The 21,929-nt window shown below is 27.6% G+C and overlaps 2 protein-coding genes across 3 annotated transcripts in view; both read right to left on the bottom strand.

Moving 5' to 3' along the window:
- The window catches only part of LOC128958705 (uncharacterized), an 11,830-nt gene extending 10,438 nt beyond the window's left edge, over nt 1-1,392 (bottom strand). Inside the window, exon 1 of the mRNA XM_054304611.1 lies at nt 1,340-1,392. The gene's annotated coding sequence lies outside the window, so the exon portion shown is untranslated. The remainder of the gene's footprint in view (nt 1-1,339) is intronic.
- A 13,989-nt stretch (nt 1,393-15,381) lies between these two features.
- Nucleotides 15,382-19,789, bottom strand: LOC128958894 (polyhomeotic-like protein 3). 2 transcript variants are annotated; one of them, XM_054304853.1, is made up of 5 exons: nt 18,482-19,789; nt 18,300-18,335; nt 16,108-18,132; nt 15,818-16,030; nt 15,382-15,725 (listed from the first exon to the last, which is right to left on the bottom strand). In XM_054304853.1, exons 1-5 carry the CDS (start codon nt 19,544-19,546, stop codon nt 15,516-15,518), a joined length of 3,549 nt encoding a protein of 1,182 aa, XP_054160828.1. In that variant the 5' UTR covers nt 19,547-19,789; the 3' UTR covers nt 15,382-15,515. The 2 variants fall into 2 exon arrangements, with proteins under 2 accessions (XP_054160828.1, XP_054160829.1); XM_054304854.1 differs by lacking the exon at nt 18,300-18,335.
- Nucleotides 19,790-21,929: the final 2,140 nt, after the last annotated feature.

The raw sequence follows: 21,929 nt of genomic DNA, 5'->3' as shown, positions 1-21,929 counted from the left end.
ATTGATGGCTAACTAACTAAAAAAAAATCATATATAAGTTTTACTGTATTATTATTTTTGTTGTTTTGTTTGTTTGGGTTATAATTATAATTATGTGGCCATAAAACTTAACTAACTATTTATTTATTTATTTTTTAAAAAATCAGTGCCATTAAAGTCACGTAATTTAAACGATAATTAACAATAAAAATTGCTACAGAAAACAACAAAATTGTTACACTAGACAACAAAAACCGGGGTACTGGGGTAGTAGTAGTAGTAGTGGGCACTGGGTGTCTATCCTGATGGTGTAGGGCATAGGGTTATGAACGATAATATGGCTTAGTTATGTTTATACATACAGACACACCAGTGAGCCAGTGGTTTGGTCGGTCGGGTGTCATGTCATGCATATGCCAGTGCCCACTACTAATACTAGTACTACTACTACTACTAGGGCAACAAAACTGCATTAATGCAACTTTTTTTTTGTATATTTTTCAGAGAGAGAGAGAGAGAGAGAGAGAGAGAGAGAGAGAAAGAGAGAATATGCTGCTGGCTATGCAACTCAATCGGTAATATACATACCATACCCACTACTATACAAGTGGTATGGGATGTGTATATAAAAAAAGAGGTATAGGGGTATTTGAGGTATGGGGTTATTTGTATGTTATATCATAACTTTTTTTTAAAAAAAACTATCAAAAGTAGGAGTAACTCGTAAAACAAGACTCAAAAGGCGTTAAACCCCTCGACAACAACAACAACAACATCACAGATGAAGAAGTAGTAGAATGAAGAAGAAGAAGAAGAAGAAGAGAAGAAAAAAAGAAAAAACTTTTTTAAAGGTTTTTTTTATTATACAAAACAACAACAAAATTATTTATTAGTTTTTTGTTGTTGTTTGAAGCCAACAAACATATACAGTATGTATATGACATAACATACATACACACACACACACACACACACACACAACACACTTACCGTATTTAATAAAAAATTTATTATTATTTATGCCATTAAAAAACACACATTAGTTAAAACACACACACATTTTAAAAAATAAAATAAATTGACTTATATTATATATATATATTAAATACAGGTATATAACAATCGGATATCGGATATATATACTAATTATTTGTCATATGTCTACTACTACTAATAATAATTTTTTTAAAATTTAATAATTATCTAAATAACTTAACTTAAAGTATATAATAATAAATACATTATATTATTTATAATATATATATATAATTGTATATAAAATTATATTTATTTTAAGATTATATCTATTATATATATATATATATATATATATATATAAATTATATATAACTTTAAATACCTAGACTTTGAGGTAACCGAGAAGTACTCGTCTCCCAATATAAACAAATCTCTTGAGATAATCATTGTTGTTGTTGTTGTTGTTGTGTTTTAATAAAATAAACCCCAAAAAAATAATTAATTGCAAATATTATTTATATTAAACAACAACAACAACAAAATATTATTATTTATTATATTAAAAATGTCACATTAATAAAATCAAATAAAAATTGTCTATAAATTTTCACACACAGTATAGTAATATTTTTTTTGTTGATAATAATATATTTAATAATTTTTTTTGTTGTCAGATTTTTTTTGACTCCAAATTTATTTAGTTTTGTTTTTAAATATATATATATATATTATTTAATCAAATTTTTTTTTTTGATTGGTTTTTAAAAACAATTGATGTCTTTCATTGAATTGAGCACTTGTTATGTGTGAGAAAGAAAGAGAGAGAGAGAGAGAGAAACAAAAATTTTTTGTCAACTTTTTTGTCTCATTAGATTAGACAACACAACAGTTGTATATATATATACAGTATATATAAATATAAATATACTGTATATCTCTTTTAATACACAAAAATGTCAAAACACAACATAAAGTTGAGTTGAAGTTGAGATTAAAACTAAAATAAAATTACCACAAAAAATACTAAATATGATTTGCAATTATCAAAAAAAACAGTGATAGAGAAACAAACAAAAAACAACTTTTTTTAAACAACTTAATAGTCAATTAATAATTATATAAAATTGTTTTTTAAAAAAATAACTTTTATTGTTATTATAAAGCACTTTAATTAATCAATGAATGAATGTATAATAATAATAATAATAATAGGAAAAGCATTATACTGTACACACAAACACACAGTATATATGAGATGATAGCTAATACAGTATTGATCAACAATTAAATGCAATATACTGTATATTATTGAAACAAACCAAACAAACTAAACTAAAACAAAACAAAAACTGTTGGTTTTTTTGCGTTTTTCATAGACATATATATACAGTATTTGTATTAATATATTAAATACAAAATTAAAAAAGGGATAGAGATATATATATATTTATATACTGTATATGTATAGAGACAAAGTCTAAACATGTTATGTGACTTTTGTATGTTCAATACATTTTGGTGGTGATGGTTGTGTTATGCACTTGTCTCTCACACATACACATCATAGTATATATACTCCACAGGCCTGGGGAACTGGCTTTTTTTTGCTTGAGTTAGATATGTACTGCTAGTATTTTATATATATACATATATACTGTATATTATATAATATACAGTATATATATATATATATTAGCGAAAAATGCTTTGCGCAGTCAAAATCAAATATACAGTATTTATAAAGTCAGTACTCAATAATACATACACAAACACACACACACACACACACACACACACACACACACACACACACACACACACACACACACACACACACACACACACATAAAATATACAACAACAACAAAATTTGCAATACATTTATATTAAATACTGTATATATATATATATAGTCAACAACAACTCCGGGTATACATAAATATTATGTAATCACACGACTCTATTTGATAGATACAACCCACCAACAAAAAAACTAAAGGATTCATGTATTGCTGTAATGCTACACAACTACCTAACCCATCCATACATCCATCCATTCATCTATATATCTAACAATCCCAATGCATCCCTGTGCTAACAAACAAACAAATATACTAAATAATCCATGTCTATCATCTCTCTCTATTTATTTAGCTATAGTTAATCTTAAATACTGTACTGTATATATATATTTTTTTTTAATACACATATTAATCCTATTGTAATTTATTGATAATATCAATAATAATAATACTGTACTTATAAAATGTATGAACTTTTGAGGTATTTCTTTACCAAACATTTTATTTTCAGTCGTCTAGATTTGACAATCAATTGCTAACTTTATTTTATGAAAATATTTTTTTTGCCTAAATATTGTCATTACTTAAAAGTCAATATACAATATGTATATATAAATTATATATTGTATATATATATATACTTATACCATATATAAGTTATATGTATATAAGTTAAAAATTATTTGTTTTATAACATTTTAGATATATAAAACTCATTGCTTGCATGTCATAAAACATGAGATATAATACAGTATATATATAAACTTATATATATTTATATGTATAAAGAAATAACAATATTAATTAAACAAACAAAAAGTCATTTTATTTTATTTTTAATGATTAGAAATGCCTTTTTATTATAGTTTAAAGTTATAGCAAAAGTTCAAAAACTTTTTATATAAGAATTTATTTATTTATTTTTTCTTCAATCAAAATAAAGGATATAAAATATAATAATAAATAAATTGAAAAATGATTGACTTATCATCAAAATAATAGTAGTGAAAGCATTTTATATATATATATATATTGATATACAAACATAAATCAATCACCAAAAAAACCAATACAAATAAATAGAAATATTGAAATGTCTAATATATTATTATTATTATACAGTATTATTATGTAATATTATATGTAAAGTTATATATATATATACCTGTATGATAAATATAAATTTATTTTTTAAAAAAATAAAAGCTTACCTTAAAATAGTGAATTACGGTTAACACTTGTTGTTATTATTATTATAGTATTATTTATTATTATTTTTTTTTGAATATAAAAAAATATTAACCACTTTTTTTTATTGCAGACACACAAACACATAAAAAAACAATTGATAATAAAAATGAATTGAACACAAATTTTTAGTCAAAAAATATATATCAATTATTTTTTTTTTTAAAATAATTTTTGGTCAGAAAAAAGTTTCAACAAATAAACAAAATAAAAAAAACTTTTTATTTTTGTTGAGCACTACTTTTTTTCTAACACTAAAACATTGCAATTAACAACACATAGTCTATGAGAGAAAGAGAGAGACATAACAGTCCCCAATACATATACAATTGCAATATACAAAATAGTCAGTCAGTTATTGGCGATAGAGACAGAGGTTAAGGTTTTATTTATTTTATTTTTTTTGGGCATAAATTGTCAAACAGTTGGCATTTTGTATGACATTTACCATTTGACATCTCTAGCGCACAGATCGTACCCATAAATCTAAATGACTTGACTGACTGACTGAACTAAACACCAAACATCCGAAAAACTGTCCTCTCTTTTCTTATCGCACACACACACACACACATGCATACTGTTATATACGGGGTTAGTCCCGGTGCTGGTGAGTGTGAGTGAGTGAGTGTGTGTGTGTGTGGATGAGTGTGAACACAATTATAATAATAATATATAAGTTATTTCACCAGTAGGAAAAAAGCACAGGTATTTATTTATTATTTTTTTTGCTGTTGAATAATAATATCTACGAGTAGTCTGATGTGTGCGTATACAGTAGTAGTAGTAGTAGTTGTTGTAGTAGCAGTGGTATGGCATACGAGGTGTGCGCTAAAGCGTTTTGGCTGTAGTGTCGGGGGCGAAGATATGCTGTTAGTATTGAAGATTTTTTATTTTTTGTTGGTATAGAGAGAGAGAGAGAGAGAGAGAGAGAGAGAGAGAGAGAGAGATGCGGTGATTCAAAAAAATGAGGCAAAAGATTTAGCTGCAGGACAGGCCTTGAAAAAACTGAGAACTTGGTCACAGTGTGTGTGTGTGTGTGTGTGTGTGTGTGTGTGTGTGTGTGTGTGTGTGTGTGTGTGTGTGTGTGTGTGTGTGTGTGTGTCTGATGCCGTGTGTATGTATGTACAGTATGTGTCCATAGGAGGAGAGCTAGATATCTAGGAGTAGCTCTATGTGTATGTATAGAAGTCGTATGTGTGTTGTAATACAGAGTCATTGAACTCCTGATGTACCACCGGAGCACAACACCATCACCACCACTACTACTACTAATACTACTATTACTACCAGTTGCGTAGCCGGCATAATCAGCTCATCAATTAGCCGGTGTGTGTATGAGCACCGGTTGGCACCGTAGGCCACCGCCTCCTCCTAAACTTATAACCACATACATACACACACACGCGCGCGCGCTCGCGTATATCCACACGTGTGTTCACATAATGAATTCGCTGGCACAGGTGCTGATACAACAGTTGCCGCGGCCGCTACCGCGCTGGCCACTGTGTCCTATGATGATGATGATGTGTATGTATATGTATAGGTGCTACGCCACTGCCTACCGCCACATCAGACAAGAACTGCCACCAGTAAAATAAAATATTTAAAAAAAAAAAGCAAAGCAAAGAGCAATCTGTATGTATGTGTACTGTATATAACTGCTAACTCCCTGACCTTCAAATTGGGGCTAAAGAACTCACACAACTTCTGAGAGACAATTATATATTACATATATATATATATATATATAATATACTGAAACATATATACATATATATCATATATATATATAAAACTATTTGATTTTTGTTTTTGTTTCATCACTTTTATAACATTTTTTGTTTTGTTTTTTTCTTTTTCTTCTTCTTCTTCTTCTTCTTCTGCATCTCTACTCCTCCTTCTGTTACCACTTCTTCGTTGTCTTCTTCTTCTTCTACTTCTTCTTCATGTTTTGTTGTTCAATAAACATATCAATTACATAATCAATTGATTACTAAATCTATTGTCATATATATATATATATCATCAGCACTATCATCATCTGCAACGACGACAACAACAACAAAAATTTCTACCAAATAATTGAATAGATTTGTTAAAAGTGTATTACATTATGTTTGTCCAAAAAAGAGGACCCCTATCTTTTTTAAAAAAGGACCCGGTATGGTGATGATGATATGGGTGCTATTGGGTTGGGTGGTAGGGCACTGCACACCATTGCACATACATTTGTTAGGGGGGGTATGGGTTTGACGACTGTGCCATCAAATGGCTCATTACAGCTCATCCTTTCCTTCCTTGTTGTACTCAAAAACTAGCGGATAATATATATATATATGAAAACCAATATTTATATGTACTTTAGTTAAAATTGCTATTAGTTATTACAGTATTATTATTATTATTATTATTATTATTATTATTATTATTATTATTATTATTATTATTATTATTATTATTATTATTATTATTATTATTATTATTATTATTATTATTATTATTATTATTATTATTATTATTATTATTATTATTATTATTATTATTATTATTATTATTATTATTATTATTATTATTACTGTATATATTATTAGTGTTATAACAGTTATGTTTTTTTTGTTTCTGTATACGTATTGTGCGATCATTGAAGTGCACTGAACTTGTATTGAGATATCTATTAACAGATCATTATATATATATATAGTGTATATTATATGATATAAGGCATGACAAGCATCTTCTTTAATATATATATATATATATGTTTTCAAAAAAAATAATAAATTTAAAAAGCATTAATAATGTAACTTATTTGGAAAAATAAAATAAAAAATATTTTTCCAAATAACTAATAGTTATTTAGCAGTTATACAGTTAGGTTGGCTGGTGTTGTTGTTTGTTGGTTGGTTAGTCCTAATGCCATAGGAAGCAGCATACCATAGGTGCCAATTAAATGGGGACATTGAGTTACGTGACCAGCACTGGCAGGTCAGTCGTGTCATTTGTTGCTGAATCAGTTATGCAACATATATATATATACTGTATATATATATATTTCCAGTTATTGGAGTTAGTGTTACACATATTATTAATATATATATATATATATATATGGTTGGCTTAGTAGTAGATTAGTAGTAGATCTCAAACCAATATGACAGGTATAGATATTGATGGGGCAATGTCTTTATATGTTAAACATGGGTACCGGTATATATATATATAATGTGTGTGTATCTGTGCACTAGTATGTATAAAATTTATATCAATGTAAACCGTTATTTACATAATCGTTGAACCATTAACAACAGCAACAACAACAAAAATGATAGGTTATGTTTTATATATGTATGTATGTATATATGCATACATTTTGTTGTTGTTGTTGTTTTTATTATTAATATTAGTTGCCCGTATGGGTTGAACAACTGGTGATATGAATTCCCAGTATATATATATATATATGCCTGGGTTAATACTGTATATATATAACGGTAGGATAGATTTTTAATTTTTTTTTGCTAATAGGGCTTAACAGTATAATAACGGTACGCATATGGGAGGGAGGGGTGGGTTAGGTACCGGTATATTATGCGCGTGAAACATATGTATAATATTAATAATAAAAAAAACAACTGCACATACAATCATCACTGTATATATATATACTGTATATCTGATTAGTGTTTTTAGTTTCAAGCACTCAATCTAACCGGAAGTTTGTTATATATATATATATATATACTGTATATAACATATATATATATTGTATATATATATATATTTGGTGCTCTCCTCCTCTTCTGGTGCTTCTTATTCTTCTTCGTTGGAAAAGACAAGTTCAACGAACTCTAAGTTAGAGAGCAGAGAGAGAGAGAGAGAGAGAGAGAGAGAGAGAGAGAGAGGTCTTTTGGCGTCAAATTGAAGTTTGTGTTGTGATTTTTATTTTTATTTTTTTTTTGCTTTTTTAATTGATGTGACCGATCACTACTACTACCACCACCACCATCACTACCAGTACCAGTACCAGAGTGTCAGCTCACACACACATACACATACCGGCAGTGATAGTGTGGTGTGGGGTAGTAGTAGTTGTTGTTGATATTGTAGTTTTTCGGCCCAAATCACAACAACAACACATACACACACACACACACACACACACACACACACACACACACACACACACACACATTCAGACATATATACATACACTTACACGCATTTATATATATATATATACAAACACGCATACATACATACAATCAATTATTGCATTACAGCGCTCATGTATGTTATGTGCATAATAATAATAATAATAATAATAATAATAATAATACTAATAATCATTTCACAGCAAACTTGACCTCCGATTCAAATGGTGAACAAAACACAAACCCAGAAGTTTTTATTTATTTATTTATTATTATTATTATTACCGTATTTTTGTTGTTGTTGTTGTTGAAGAATATATATATATATATATATACTGTATATTATATATACTTATGTTTTATTTGAATCACAAGTAGTTATTATTTTCTTTTTCTTAATTTTTATTTATTTATTTTTTTCTGCTTACACTTTGTGTGCCATAATTTTTTAGGTTTTTATATAAATGGTTAAAATATAATATTATTATTATTTAAGAGATGCATAAAATTATTTTGTTGTTGTTGTTGTTGAACACCACACATAAGTTTTTATTATTTTTAGTTAACTGTTTATGTTATGTTTTATTTAATAATAATAATAATAATAATAATCTTTTTATAAATAGGTTGAAAACATTTTTTTTATTTAACATTATATACTAAATTATATATTTATATGTATATATGTATGTATATGTATATGTATTAATATACAGATATATTAATTATAAATATACATCAAAAATATTAAATTTATAAATAAAGTTAAATATTAATCTATTTTACTATATTGCTATATAAACATATGTTTGTTTTAGTAATATATTTTTTTCATACAAGGAAAATATAACTATAAATTATTATTACTGTATTTGAATTAACCTTTAAAATACAAAATTATTATTTTTTATTTTAATAAATTTAAAAAAAATAAATAAATACGAAAAATATTTTCCTAAATATACAGGTGAGGAGAATAAAGTTGAAGACGTTTTTGATGAACGATTTGCTTGATTTGGCAAATATTGGATAAAAGATTTTTACTGAAAAATAATCTGCAAATATGTAAAATTGTTGTCATATAAAATATTTTAAAATCTAATTAAAAATTTGGCTACAATTTACTTTTAAAGTTGAGATATACCTTTAGACATTTTTAACCAAAATTATTTTAGTTATTTTTGTTTGTTTAAACGGGTATTTTAAATATTAAAAAACTGATATTTTTTGGGGACATAGTAAAACTTAAAGGCATCATTTGCTAAAAAATTAAATTAATTTTTAATAAAAGCAATAGTCGTTTTGACCATTTAAAATCTCTATGGACAATAAAGTTATTATTTTAGTTAAAATCTGTATTAATAGTAAAAAAATAACTAAATATGCTCTAAATAAAAATAATATTATTAATTTAAAGATATCTTTAAAAAAATATTAAATACTATAAATTAATTATGAATATTTTTGTCTAAAACTTTACAGTCTTAAACAATGATGAGATAGAGTATATCTTCAAGATTTTCTATATTTGTTTTTTAGATATTTATTAAAATTTTGTTTTATAATTTAATTTTGATGCATTAAACATGACTGTATAAAATGCGAAAAATATAATTTATTTCTCAACTTTAACTAGAGTAAATTAATGTAATTATTTATTGCTGATAATTTTTTATATTAATGTGATTTTGCTTTATTAATTTAAGCAATTTTATAAAATTTTGATGCGGATTTTTAAGTTTTAGAACTAATTAATTGTTTTTAATTTTAATTTTTTAATTATATGTATTATTATTACAATTATTAATTTAAATTCAGTTATTTGAGTTATGTTTAACTTATTTGATTTGTCTTTTGACTTGGAATTTTAGAACTTTTATGCAATTTTTTAAACTAATGTTTACATTTATTATTAGGAATTATGATTTTTATAACTTTTTTTGTTTTAAAATATATTATTATTAAATACTAATATTAATTATTGTTTAAAAATCACTAAAAGTGTATTTCAACTTTGAAAGTAAATTGTGACCAAATTTTAAATCGTATATTAAAATAATTTTTATCACACAATTTTACATATTTGGAGATTATTTTTCAGTAAAAAAATAATATCTAATATTTGTCATATTTTGTAAATCATTCATCAAAAACGTCTTCAACTTTATTCTCCCTATCTGTAATTAAACGCATACATCAAACAACTTATATGTAAAATATATATAATATTTTGTACTAATTTTTTAGATGATATACACTTATAATTTTGATGTAATTTATAATTACATACATATATATATATATACAGTATCATCGATTGATTTAGTGTTCAACTAATTTATTATAATATAATTTATATACATTACAAGTGTGAGCCAAGTTTTTTCTTAATAAATATAATATATATAAACAGCATAATTAAAAAAAACTTATTGATTAATTATATTAATATTGTTAATAAAAACGATAATATTTATAATAATAATATTGATGTCCAGGAAGTGTTTTTGAACTTAACTTATAATTTTTTTTAATAAATTTATATAAGTAATTAACTAAATATATAATAATAATAATAATAATTTGTATAAAAAGTTATATACGTATTATACCGTACTGTAAATATATTAAATTTTTAAGTTATAAATTACAATAATATTTTCTATGTTTTTATTAAATTATTATTATTATTATTATTATTATATATATATAACTTATATATATATTTATATATTGTATACAAAATTCTAGGCATTTGTTTCAATATTAAGCTAAATTAAATAATAGAAATAATAATAATAATAATAATAATAATAATAATAATAATAATAATAATAATAGAAAAAATATAGATTTATAAAAAATAATAAATCAATTAAATTAAGAGTGATTTTTATTATTATTTTATTTTTTACTGTATTTATATATTCATCTGAAATATCATATAAACTCTGATGTCCTGTTATTTTTCTGATACATTTATTTTATTTTTTAAATATATGATATGATATGTATATTATTTGACATTTTATAAACACTATTACATTCATGTTGTTATATGACATGTTTTAATTGAAATACTGGTTGAAAAAAATATATATATATATATTTGACATGTTAATAATATATTTTTTAAATATAAATTAAATGATTAAATTTATTTATTTTTTTAGTTTTGCTAAAATTTTTTGTTAATTTTTTGTTATTTAATAAATTTGTTGTTACATTAGATGTTATGACCTAAAAAAAATTAGATGAAATTCAAGAATTTATATTATTATTATTATTATTTTAGTTTTGTGTTTGCATTTAATATATTTTTAATATAATAATAATAATAATAAATGGCTCTCATATGACAATCAATTTATAATTAATTGATATAACAAAAATTTTTTTAGTTTTGATAAATAAATTATATTAATATATACTACAAGTGAATAAATTTAGATTTATTAGGGGTTTAATTCAATAGGGGTTTATAAATAGTGTTGTTGTTGTGTAAAATTTTTTAGACAAAATCCGTGTTATTAAACTATATATATATATATATATATATATATATATACTGTTTATATACTAAATATATATATATATATTGCCAGTGATTTATTGATGTATATAACAGTAGTTTAAAACTAATAAATTTTAATTTATATCAAATATAAAGTATTTGTGAGAAATTCAGGGATAATATATCTCTCACTCACACAAACTCTAGGAAAGGGTTGAATGAATAGTTAACGGTTTTCCGAGGATTAAGAGAGAGAGAGAGAGAGAGAGAGAGAGAGATAAAAATTGCAAAAGAGTTGGCAAACAGTACTCTCTATTTGTGTGATAATGTCTGTCACTTAACATTAATATAACACAACATATCATATATAATATTATACACACAATATATTACAGGTCAACGACTTGTTAAGCATTTTTGTTGGTATATATCTATGAAAGAGAGAGAGAGAGAGAGAGAGAGAGAGAGAGAGAGAGAGAGAGAGAGAGAGAGAGAGCTATGCATTACAGTTCAATATTAGTAATAATAGTAATAATAATAATAACAAAATTGATAAATCATTTTAAATTGAATTTTATTGTTTATTTTATAATTTATAAAAAAAAACTATATTTTTGTATAAATGATATATACATATAATATTCAATAACATAATACCAGTATTAAGTAATATTATTGTACACACCGTTAACTATTTTCTTGTAAAAAATAAAAATATTAATATTACTGAGAATCTGCTAACTGGTAGACACTGGCACCGGTAGCTATGATTTAATTGTTTTTTATTGTCCATATTTTATTTTTAAAACAAAATAAAAACATACACATTTGGTTCAAGATAAAACACGTTGATTTTTATAATTAACATAAAATAATATTTATTTATTTAGATATATATAAATATGTTAAATATATATATTTTTTTTTGTTGTCAATTTAACCATCATGTTTTTTTGTTTTGTGGAGTGGTGATAGCTACCGGTGCAAATAAATATTATTATTAATTCAATAGTTACCAGTTTTATGGATATAATCATATTATTTATTTATTTTTTTAAAATTATAGTATATTATAATTTAATTTTATAGCGAAATAATAAATACTAAATCTTATATACAAATATATACAGTATATTATATATACTAATAATAAAAATAAATAATTTCAAGAATATTCTAATGAAGTTATATTTAGTTTTATAATTAAATATTAAAATCTCTAATATTATTACAATTTGTTAGAAAATATTATATATAATTTAAATACAATAAATTTTTAATTTTAATTTTAAATAAATATTTGAAAATATTATTATTATTTGTTGTTGTTGTTGTTGTCAACAACAATAATAAATTAATTCAACATATTATGCAATATAGTAGAGTATTTATTTAAACAATTGCATAATAATTTTCTTTTTAAATTGGTATTTAATTAGCCTAAAAAAATTACATAATATTTTCTACAACAACCAAAAAAATGCTAACTATTTACAAATTAACAAAAAAAAACATAAATTATTATTATATAACATACAATACCCCTCTCCCCCTCCCAAAAAAATAATATGACACTAAATATATAATTTATATAATTATATAATATATATATATATATATATATACTTAAAATACGATTCTAATGTACAATATTACTGAAAAAATATTATTTTTTTTTGTTTAATTACTTTTTTGTTTCAACAAAAATCCAATAACCTAGCAGCATTTTTTTAAAAAAATAATAATTTGTTGTTGTTGTTGCTTAAAGCTATAACATTTATCAATGTTAACAATTTTTGTTAAAAAATAATTTTTTTTTTGTTATACTGTATATATTATATTACATATTCTGTTTAATAATTATCAATAGTAACACACAAAAAAAATATTACATTGTTATTATTAGTTAGTATTTTTTTTTGTTAGAAAAAATGGTAATTTACTTTGTGTGTGAAAAATTTACAACTAATTAGTTTTAAACAAAAAAAATAATAATAAATTAACCAAGATAATATTCGAGTCAATTATCTATATATAATAGTATTACAGTAGTATATAAGTATAACTAAACTTAACTATAGTGTGTATATTTATGTTTTTTTTAAAATAAGGGTTTATAATAAACATGTATTTACTGTGTGTGTGTGTGTGTGTGTGTGTGTGTGTGTGTGTGTGTGTGTGTGTGTGTGTGTGTGTGTGTGTGTGTGTGTGTGTGTGTGTGTGTGTGTGTGTGTGTGTGTGTGTGTGTGTGTGTGTGTGTGTGTGTGTGTGTGTGTAGTCAGTCGGGTTAATAAATTGCTAATATATTAAATATACAGTATATTATATACAGTATTATAGAGAGATCTCTCAACTTGTTTTCCTTGAGCTAAAAAAATAGCACTAATTATTGCTGAATATATATATATATATTTATACACACAGTCACAAACACACACACACACACACACACACACACACACACACACACACACACACACACACACATACATACATACATACATACATACATACATACATACATACATACATACATACATACATACATACATACATACATACATACATACATACATACATACATACATACATACATACATACATACATACATACATACATACATACATACATACATACATACATACATACATACATACATACATACATACATACATACATACATACATACATACATACATACATACATACATACATACATACATACATACATACATACATACATACATACATACATATACACACAACCCTATAACAGAATAATCAAACAAAACACATACAAAAAAAAATCACGGATTTTAAGCAAACAAACCAATAATTAGTTTTTTCTCTCATTATATAACACACACACACACAGAAAAAACACATTTATTTTTATGTCATAATTTGGGATTTAATTAATAATGAATTTTTGTTGTTGTTGGTGCTGTTGTTGTTGTTGTTGAAGTATTTATCATATCCTCTAAAAAAAATCTATGGCTTAATATAATAGAATTTTTTAATTAAAAAATAAAATTAATAAATTATTGTAAATAAAAATGTAAATAATATTATAATCAATAATTTTTTTTTGTTGGTGAATACTTTTACTTTTTTTTTTAATTTAATAAAATTAATTCAAAATGCAAATTTGTATGGCAATTTTACACAATTATTATTAGTATTAAATATAAATATATGATTTTTTTTAAATATATATATATATACATATAATTTTTTATTATTAATTAAATTATAATGACAATAATGAGTATGATTTTTTATTAATGTTTTATGTGTGTGTGTGTGTGTTTAAAATTGTGTATTTTTATTTTATTTTAGATAATTTTAATTTAAATAAAATATATATTTGTTGTGTTTTTCAAAGGGGATAGGATTCACGCCCTTCAATATAAATATATATTTATAGAATTTTTATATATAAATTATAATTATTTTATTTTTTAAAATTATAAACAGTATTAACTGCTATTTGTCTGCTGTAATATAATTTAATATATATATATATAAATTGGTTATAAATCTTATATATATATATATATATATATTGTATATATAATTTAAATTTAAAATAAAATTATACACTTTTTGTTTGTTTATTTCAATGAATCAATCAATCAGTCAATCAATTCAGTAAAATCTCTGAAAATCATTATTACTTATATTATATATATATTTAATATAGAAATATATATAATTAAAAAACTTTTAAAATCTAATGTAGTAATGAACCAATGATTTCGTGATGAATAAGTGATTTAAATGGTAAATATATGTCTCTTTGTCTTCATCTTCTTCTTCTTCTTCTACTACTTCTCTGTTTAATTACTCTGTTTCTGACAGTCATCTCTCAGTGCATTGATTTTGCTGCATATCTTCAGCGCCGGACCCAACTTCATGTTCATTGTGTTCATCAAGTGGTCCTCTTTGATCAACATCAAGGCCTGGCCATCAATTTCTTGCGATCGAAAATCGTCAGCGTATTCAGTACAGCCCTGAAGATTGCGTACAAAATCGTAGACATCGCTGACCTGTTTTTTTGATAGAAAATACAAAATTTCATTGAATATTCAAATAGACGGTAATTATTCAATAATAATAATTATAAAAAACCAAAACATACACTCCATTGAAGCGGATTTCTACCGCCGGGAGGTATATATAGTCCGGCAATAGCACTGTTCTCTTCGGGCGCTACAATGTTAACACTCGGTGCCGGTTGCGGCGGCAGCTGTGGTGGTATCACATTCGGCAGAAGATGCGGTTCTGTTACGACCATCGGCAGATTCTTGCAATGATTGTTCGCATCGTTTATATCACCGTTTTTGGTCAGTTTCTGTAATACAATCATACAATTCATTAGTTTTTTACCGAATAATTATAATTAAAAAAATCATTTGATAAAACACTGACCAAATCGTTGGCACTTTCTATCGATGACGACTTCTTCGACGATACTTTTGTTTTCTTTCTTTCATCGCCGGTATGCCTTTCGGTGGTGTTGTTGTTGTTGTTATCGTTTGTTGACATCAAATCGTCGTTCAGCTTTTGAGTATCATTATTGTTATCATTGAGTCGGGCGGTCACCGAGTTATATAACGACAACCGCTGAGTGTTAGCCGTTGGCGTTGTTGTCAACGAAGTCTTGTCGTTGAATGTATCGGAACAGTGATGACTACAAAATCGTTTAGGCATTCGGCCGTTCTTTGAACTCGACTTGCGTTTGCCGCCACAGTTAAGACATATATGTTTGTCCGGTTTGGTCCGATTGTTCGCGAGTACCGCCGATGGCGGCGACGGTGTGGTATGCAAAGAGTTTTCATTGGAATTTCTCAATAGTTTTGTGTTTTCAATGGTCGGAATAATACCATTGGTGATACGGTCATCGGCGGCGCCGCCTCCGCTGCCAAACTCATTGTTGTATTGTGACAGACCATTAACTGGAAACGGATTGGCACTCTCCTGTATAACATAACCGTCGATGACGTGCGTCAATATCTGTGGCTTAACGATAGCCTTTTGGGGCGGTTGTCTTTCCAGACGATTCAGATCCGACAACACACTGTTTTGTAGGCCATTTGTCTGATTACTGCCTAACAATGTGTTGTTGTTTGCCATAATGTTGGCCACCGATTGTGTCATCGACATGTGCACCGATTTATGGTTGTTGTGCTGCGAATATAGCATCTCATTCTCCTCACCGGTCGATGCGTCTCTCTTTTCGACCACTCGTTTCGTTACTAATTTTATTTCGTGACTAACATCGGCAGCATTCGTACTGCTATTGTTGTTCTTCGTATGATTCATATCAGTACCCGTGGAGCTAGTGGTGGTACTCTTAACGCCAATATGTTTGTTCAAATTGTTATTGTTGTTGATGGTGTTGGTGGTGGTATTAGTAGTAGTACTACTGCTACTACTACTACTGTTGTTGTTGTGGTTATCACTAATAAAACGATTGTTTGACATTTGTGATTGTGAATTGGTTTTCGGTGGTGTCTCAGTGGCCACCGATACTCTGGTTGTCTGATTGCCGGCATCGGCTTTAGTTGATGGCGTAGTAGCCGCCACCACGGCTGTCGCTATTGTCGACTGGTTTATTGTTGTTTGAGTGGCACCGACACCTGTCGAACGTGTGGTAGTGGTGGTTGCAACCGACGACTCTTTATTCACAGTTTTACTACTTTGAGACACTGGCTGTTGTTGTTGTTGTGGACTGGGTTTGGGTTTTGCCGGTGCTATTGCTTTCAATGGTGTCGTCGACGATGAAGAAGTACTTTCCGGGTGTTGTTTTTGAGCATTGGCTGCCGTATTAGTTTGTGTGGCAATACTAGATTGTTGTCTAATGTTACGCGACTTTGTAGCAGTCGGTGGTGTCGGGGCGGGTGCTATAGCCGTCGGCAGTGTAGTAGTGACTAAGGATGTGGTAGCTGTACTGGTGGTGATGTTCGGTGCGCTACTAATATGAGTGGATACCGGAATCGGCTGTATGGTTGTGGTTAGATGAGTGGGTTGCGATTGATTCGGTGCAGTATTCATATGTATTGCCTGACTCGCCGACTGCATATTCATCGGCGGTGCCATCGATACAGTTTGAATGTGCGGACTGGATATGTTGGACGTCGATATGAACATATGTTCGCCGCCTTGTCCCGGTCCGCGAATAAATATGGGTCCATTGGGCGATGAAACCAGTGTCGACTGAGGACCGGTAGTCCACGTCAGACCAGGTTGTATGGTCTGAAACGAACCGCCGAATATCTGTTGATTGGTAATCAGTTGTCCCGACGGTGTCTGTGTGGCAATCAGTTGAGCAGTGTTGGCGTGATTTGTTGTGAAATTCTTGAACTGAGAACTGGCCAACAGTGGCGATGAGATCGATGTGGCCGGAAGTATCGGTGACGACTTCGGCTGTATGGCACCGCTGTTGGACAGCATCTGTGGTTTATTTTTTTTTTTGGAAAAAATTAATAAATATATTGATATTTTTTTTGGAAAGTTTACGGTTTTTTATATACAGTATAACATGCATTACACAAACAAATTACAGATTTATTTTTTAAATGAAACAAAATTATCAACAAAACAAAAAAAAACACACAAACCTTATTACTACCATAAAGACGAGCACTACCCGTACCCTACAATTCACACACGCGCGCGCACCACCATAACAACAACAAAAAACACGTGCAAACATAATCATTAATTAAATCAAATTAAAGCAATTGAATGAATGGACACATATTATACAAAAAGCAATATTAACTAAAAGTGTAAAACTTACGAATGGTTTTCCTTTGGGAATATCCATGCCTTTGGTGGCCGGAAGTATAGACTGCGGCATCGAATGGTGCTGATGATGATGACTCTGCGGCAACAGTTGACTGATGACCACTGTCTGGTTGGTCGCCGAATTGGACAAAAATTGTTGGCCCGGTATCATCTGTTTCAGTAACTGTGCATTTTGTGCGCCAATCGTATTCGGCTTGATCTGCGATAGCATCTGATGCGAGTTCGGCAGCGGCGATATGGCCACACCTTTCGACATGATTGGCTGTTTGGCCGCAATCGTTGTAATAGGCATACCGCCCGTATTCAGTGCGCCGGCACCCGTAAACGGTATCTGTAGGGATAGGCCCTGATTGGTTGTGCCGAACGGCAGATTCTGGATGGTCAGATTGCCCGGCAATAGCATCTGTTGCGGATAGACCTGCTGAAACTGAAAGGGTCCGCCAGCGGCACCCAACGGCTGCTGAATCATCTGGACTTGCGGTAGGGATGACATGGCAACGCTCATCTGGTTGGCCGCCTGAGGCATCGACGTCTGAATTAGCGACTGCATAGTATTGGTTTGCGACTGCTGTGCCGCCATATGTACGGTCGGATGATGACTGGCCACCGATGTGATGGCAGTGCCAATCGATTGAGCAATAAGACCGTGGTTTGTGTTCAAGTGATTTGTCTGCGACGTCGGGATCAGCTGTTGCTGCTGTTGTTGTTGCGATGAAGTGACAATCTGTTGCTGATTGGCGGCCGCAACGACAGCCGTATTGTTGACCATTGTCTGAACCATAGTGGGCTGTTGTTGTTGTTGTACTTGACTGGTCACTGTTGAGGCCGTCAATGTCGACGGCATAGCGGCCGCCGAACTCATTACGACTGCAGTCGGCGTTACCGTTGCATTGACCGTCACTATCGATGATTGACCACTCATTGGCAATACATTTGTTGTCGAATTGTTGATACTATTATTGTTATTACTATTATTGTTGGCCACCGTTGCCGATGATACTACTGCTGTTGCTGCTGATGATGATGTTGTTGATGACGATTCGTTGGTCATCGACATCGGTCGGTGTCACGTATTGTATATATTTATATATAATCTGTTTGGTCTGTTTGTGTCCACACTAATCAAAAACAACAAACAAAATCCAATGATCACCACAATTGGTCCAAACAAAACATATACACATATATATACAGACAAAACAAACGACTGGTTGGGTATTATTATTACAGTAGTTATAGTTGTAGTCTAAGTGTATGGCTATTGACTGCTGACTATAAAAATCTAAACAAACGATTGGCTGAAAACAATAAAGCCTTACGTTTTGTTAGAATATATATATATATATTAAGTATATATTTATGTGTTTTTTTTTACTGTACAGTCTCTGTAGTACTGTATATATATATATATTAGTGTTGGCGGAAACAAAAATATTTGTATAATAGAATGTATGATACACTGTGTATAATAGAATAGAATGTATAATACATGGCCAATTTGGTTTACAAAACAAATTTAGCGCCACCATATATGCAAAGTAAATGTTATGTTTTTTTTATAATAAATATAGATTTAATTTTTTTTTATTTTAAATTATTAAATCAATATTATTATTATTTAAAAAAAACAATGCATTTTCTAGCAAAATTATATTTTTGTTACTAAATATTTTCTTTTTAAAATTAATTTTTTAACATGTAGTATAAATTAGTTTTTTTAATGTATAAATACATATTAAACTGTACAAAGTCAAAATTCAAAACCATGTATTTTCACAACCCTGGCATATATATAAAAACCACACACACACACACAAAATGGCATCAAAAATAGTATATACTGTATATATATATAACAAACACTTGACAGTTGTTGTCCCCCGAAATTAGTAAGCGTAACATCATTCGTGTATTGCATTAACAGTCTTAACTAGATTTCATATACAACGTAACGCATTAATTGTATGGCTAAATATGTCCCCGTTTTTAGAGTATTGTTTAAAATTAAAAAAAAAGGCTATTTAAAAACTGTACATCACTTGCTCTCAAACATATTAGCCAATCGTATGGCTCAGGCCTCCCATAATCTCCCTATAGGTGTCTAATTATAGGCCAATGATATGGACCAATCGTATGCTGAATTAGTGGGTCACACCCACCTGTCAATCATCTAATTTAGTATGGTACATTGGCTCAATTGTGTGTGTATGTGCTATCTCCCACACTACCACACCACCCCATAGAACACAATGATTTATCATCATGTACATTTTTCGAAAATTTTAATTATTTTTAAAAAATATTTTTAATTATTTTTATTTTTTTTGACATGGACGATTTTTTTATGTTGTTGTTAAAACACTCATATAAATTTTTGTTTGTTTGAAATTAAATGAGTTGTACTGTACTGTTAAAGTATTACAACTATGCATTATAAATATGTATTAATTTCCTGTATGTATGTGTGTGTATATATGTGTGTGTATGTATGTATGTGTGTGTGTGTATGTATGTGTGTGTGTGTGTGTGTGTATGTGTATATGTGTGTGTGTGTGTGCATCACTGTGTATAATGTATTGTGTAGTATTGGTATATGTGATTTGTTGTGTGTGTGTATGTATGTCATTGTTATAGTAGATAAAACTCAATGGGAATAAAAATATAATACAAATTGTATATAATATATATATATATATATAAAGAGAGAGAGAGAGAGAGAGAGAGAGAGAGAGCTAAAAAAATCCAATAATAACTTATTTAATGTGTAGAGTGACAAAAAAAATCTATTGATATAACCTACATATAAATGCACACTGGGTATTATCGACCCCCTCGCCCATTCCCCCCTAAATCAATGATTTTTTTATATTATTATCAATAGGAAATTTGAGAGTTTACTACCTATTATAATATATATACTATTTCATACATTTAGTTTTATTTAGTGAAATATGCTCAACATGTTAAATCAACATGATAGTTTTTTATTATTATTAAATTTTTTATTTTTTTTGACATTATATTTTTTCTAAATAACTATTATTAATAATATATTATTTACACTATAGCAGAAAACTATAGTATTGGGTATTAATTAAAAATGTTTGATATTTATTTTATGTTTAATATTAAGTTGCTTTTTAGATACTATTATTATTAATTATTTAGTTTCTATGATATTATCTCTCTTTTTTTTGGATAATAATCATCATATTTTTTTATTACTAATTAATTAATTAATTTTTTACTGTATATTAAATTTGTTTTCTAAATAAATCATAATATTTTATTAATACTATTTAAAATTATCATAATAATTATTTACCAATTGATAATCAAACTTAATAATAAATTAGCTAGTGAATTTAATAACTTAAATTAAATAATGTTTTTTATGTAAATTTTTGTGTGTGTTTTATTGTTAATATAATATTTTATTT

The sequence above is a fragment of the Oppia nitens genome, unplaced genomic scaffold (assembly GCF_028296485.1).
Source record: "Oppia nitens isolate AA-2021 unplaced genomic scaffold, nextdenovo-longstitch-racon4-pilon3 scaffold3_pilon_pilon_pilon, whole genome shotgun sequence".
Classification (NCBI taxonomy): Eukaryota; Metazoa; Arthropoda; class Arachnida; order Sarcoptiformes; family Oppiidae; genus Oppia; species Oppia nitens.
This window is presented reverse-complemented; position numbering and strand designations above follow the sequence as displayed.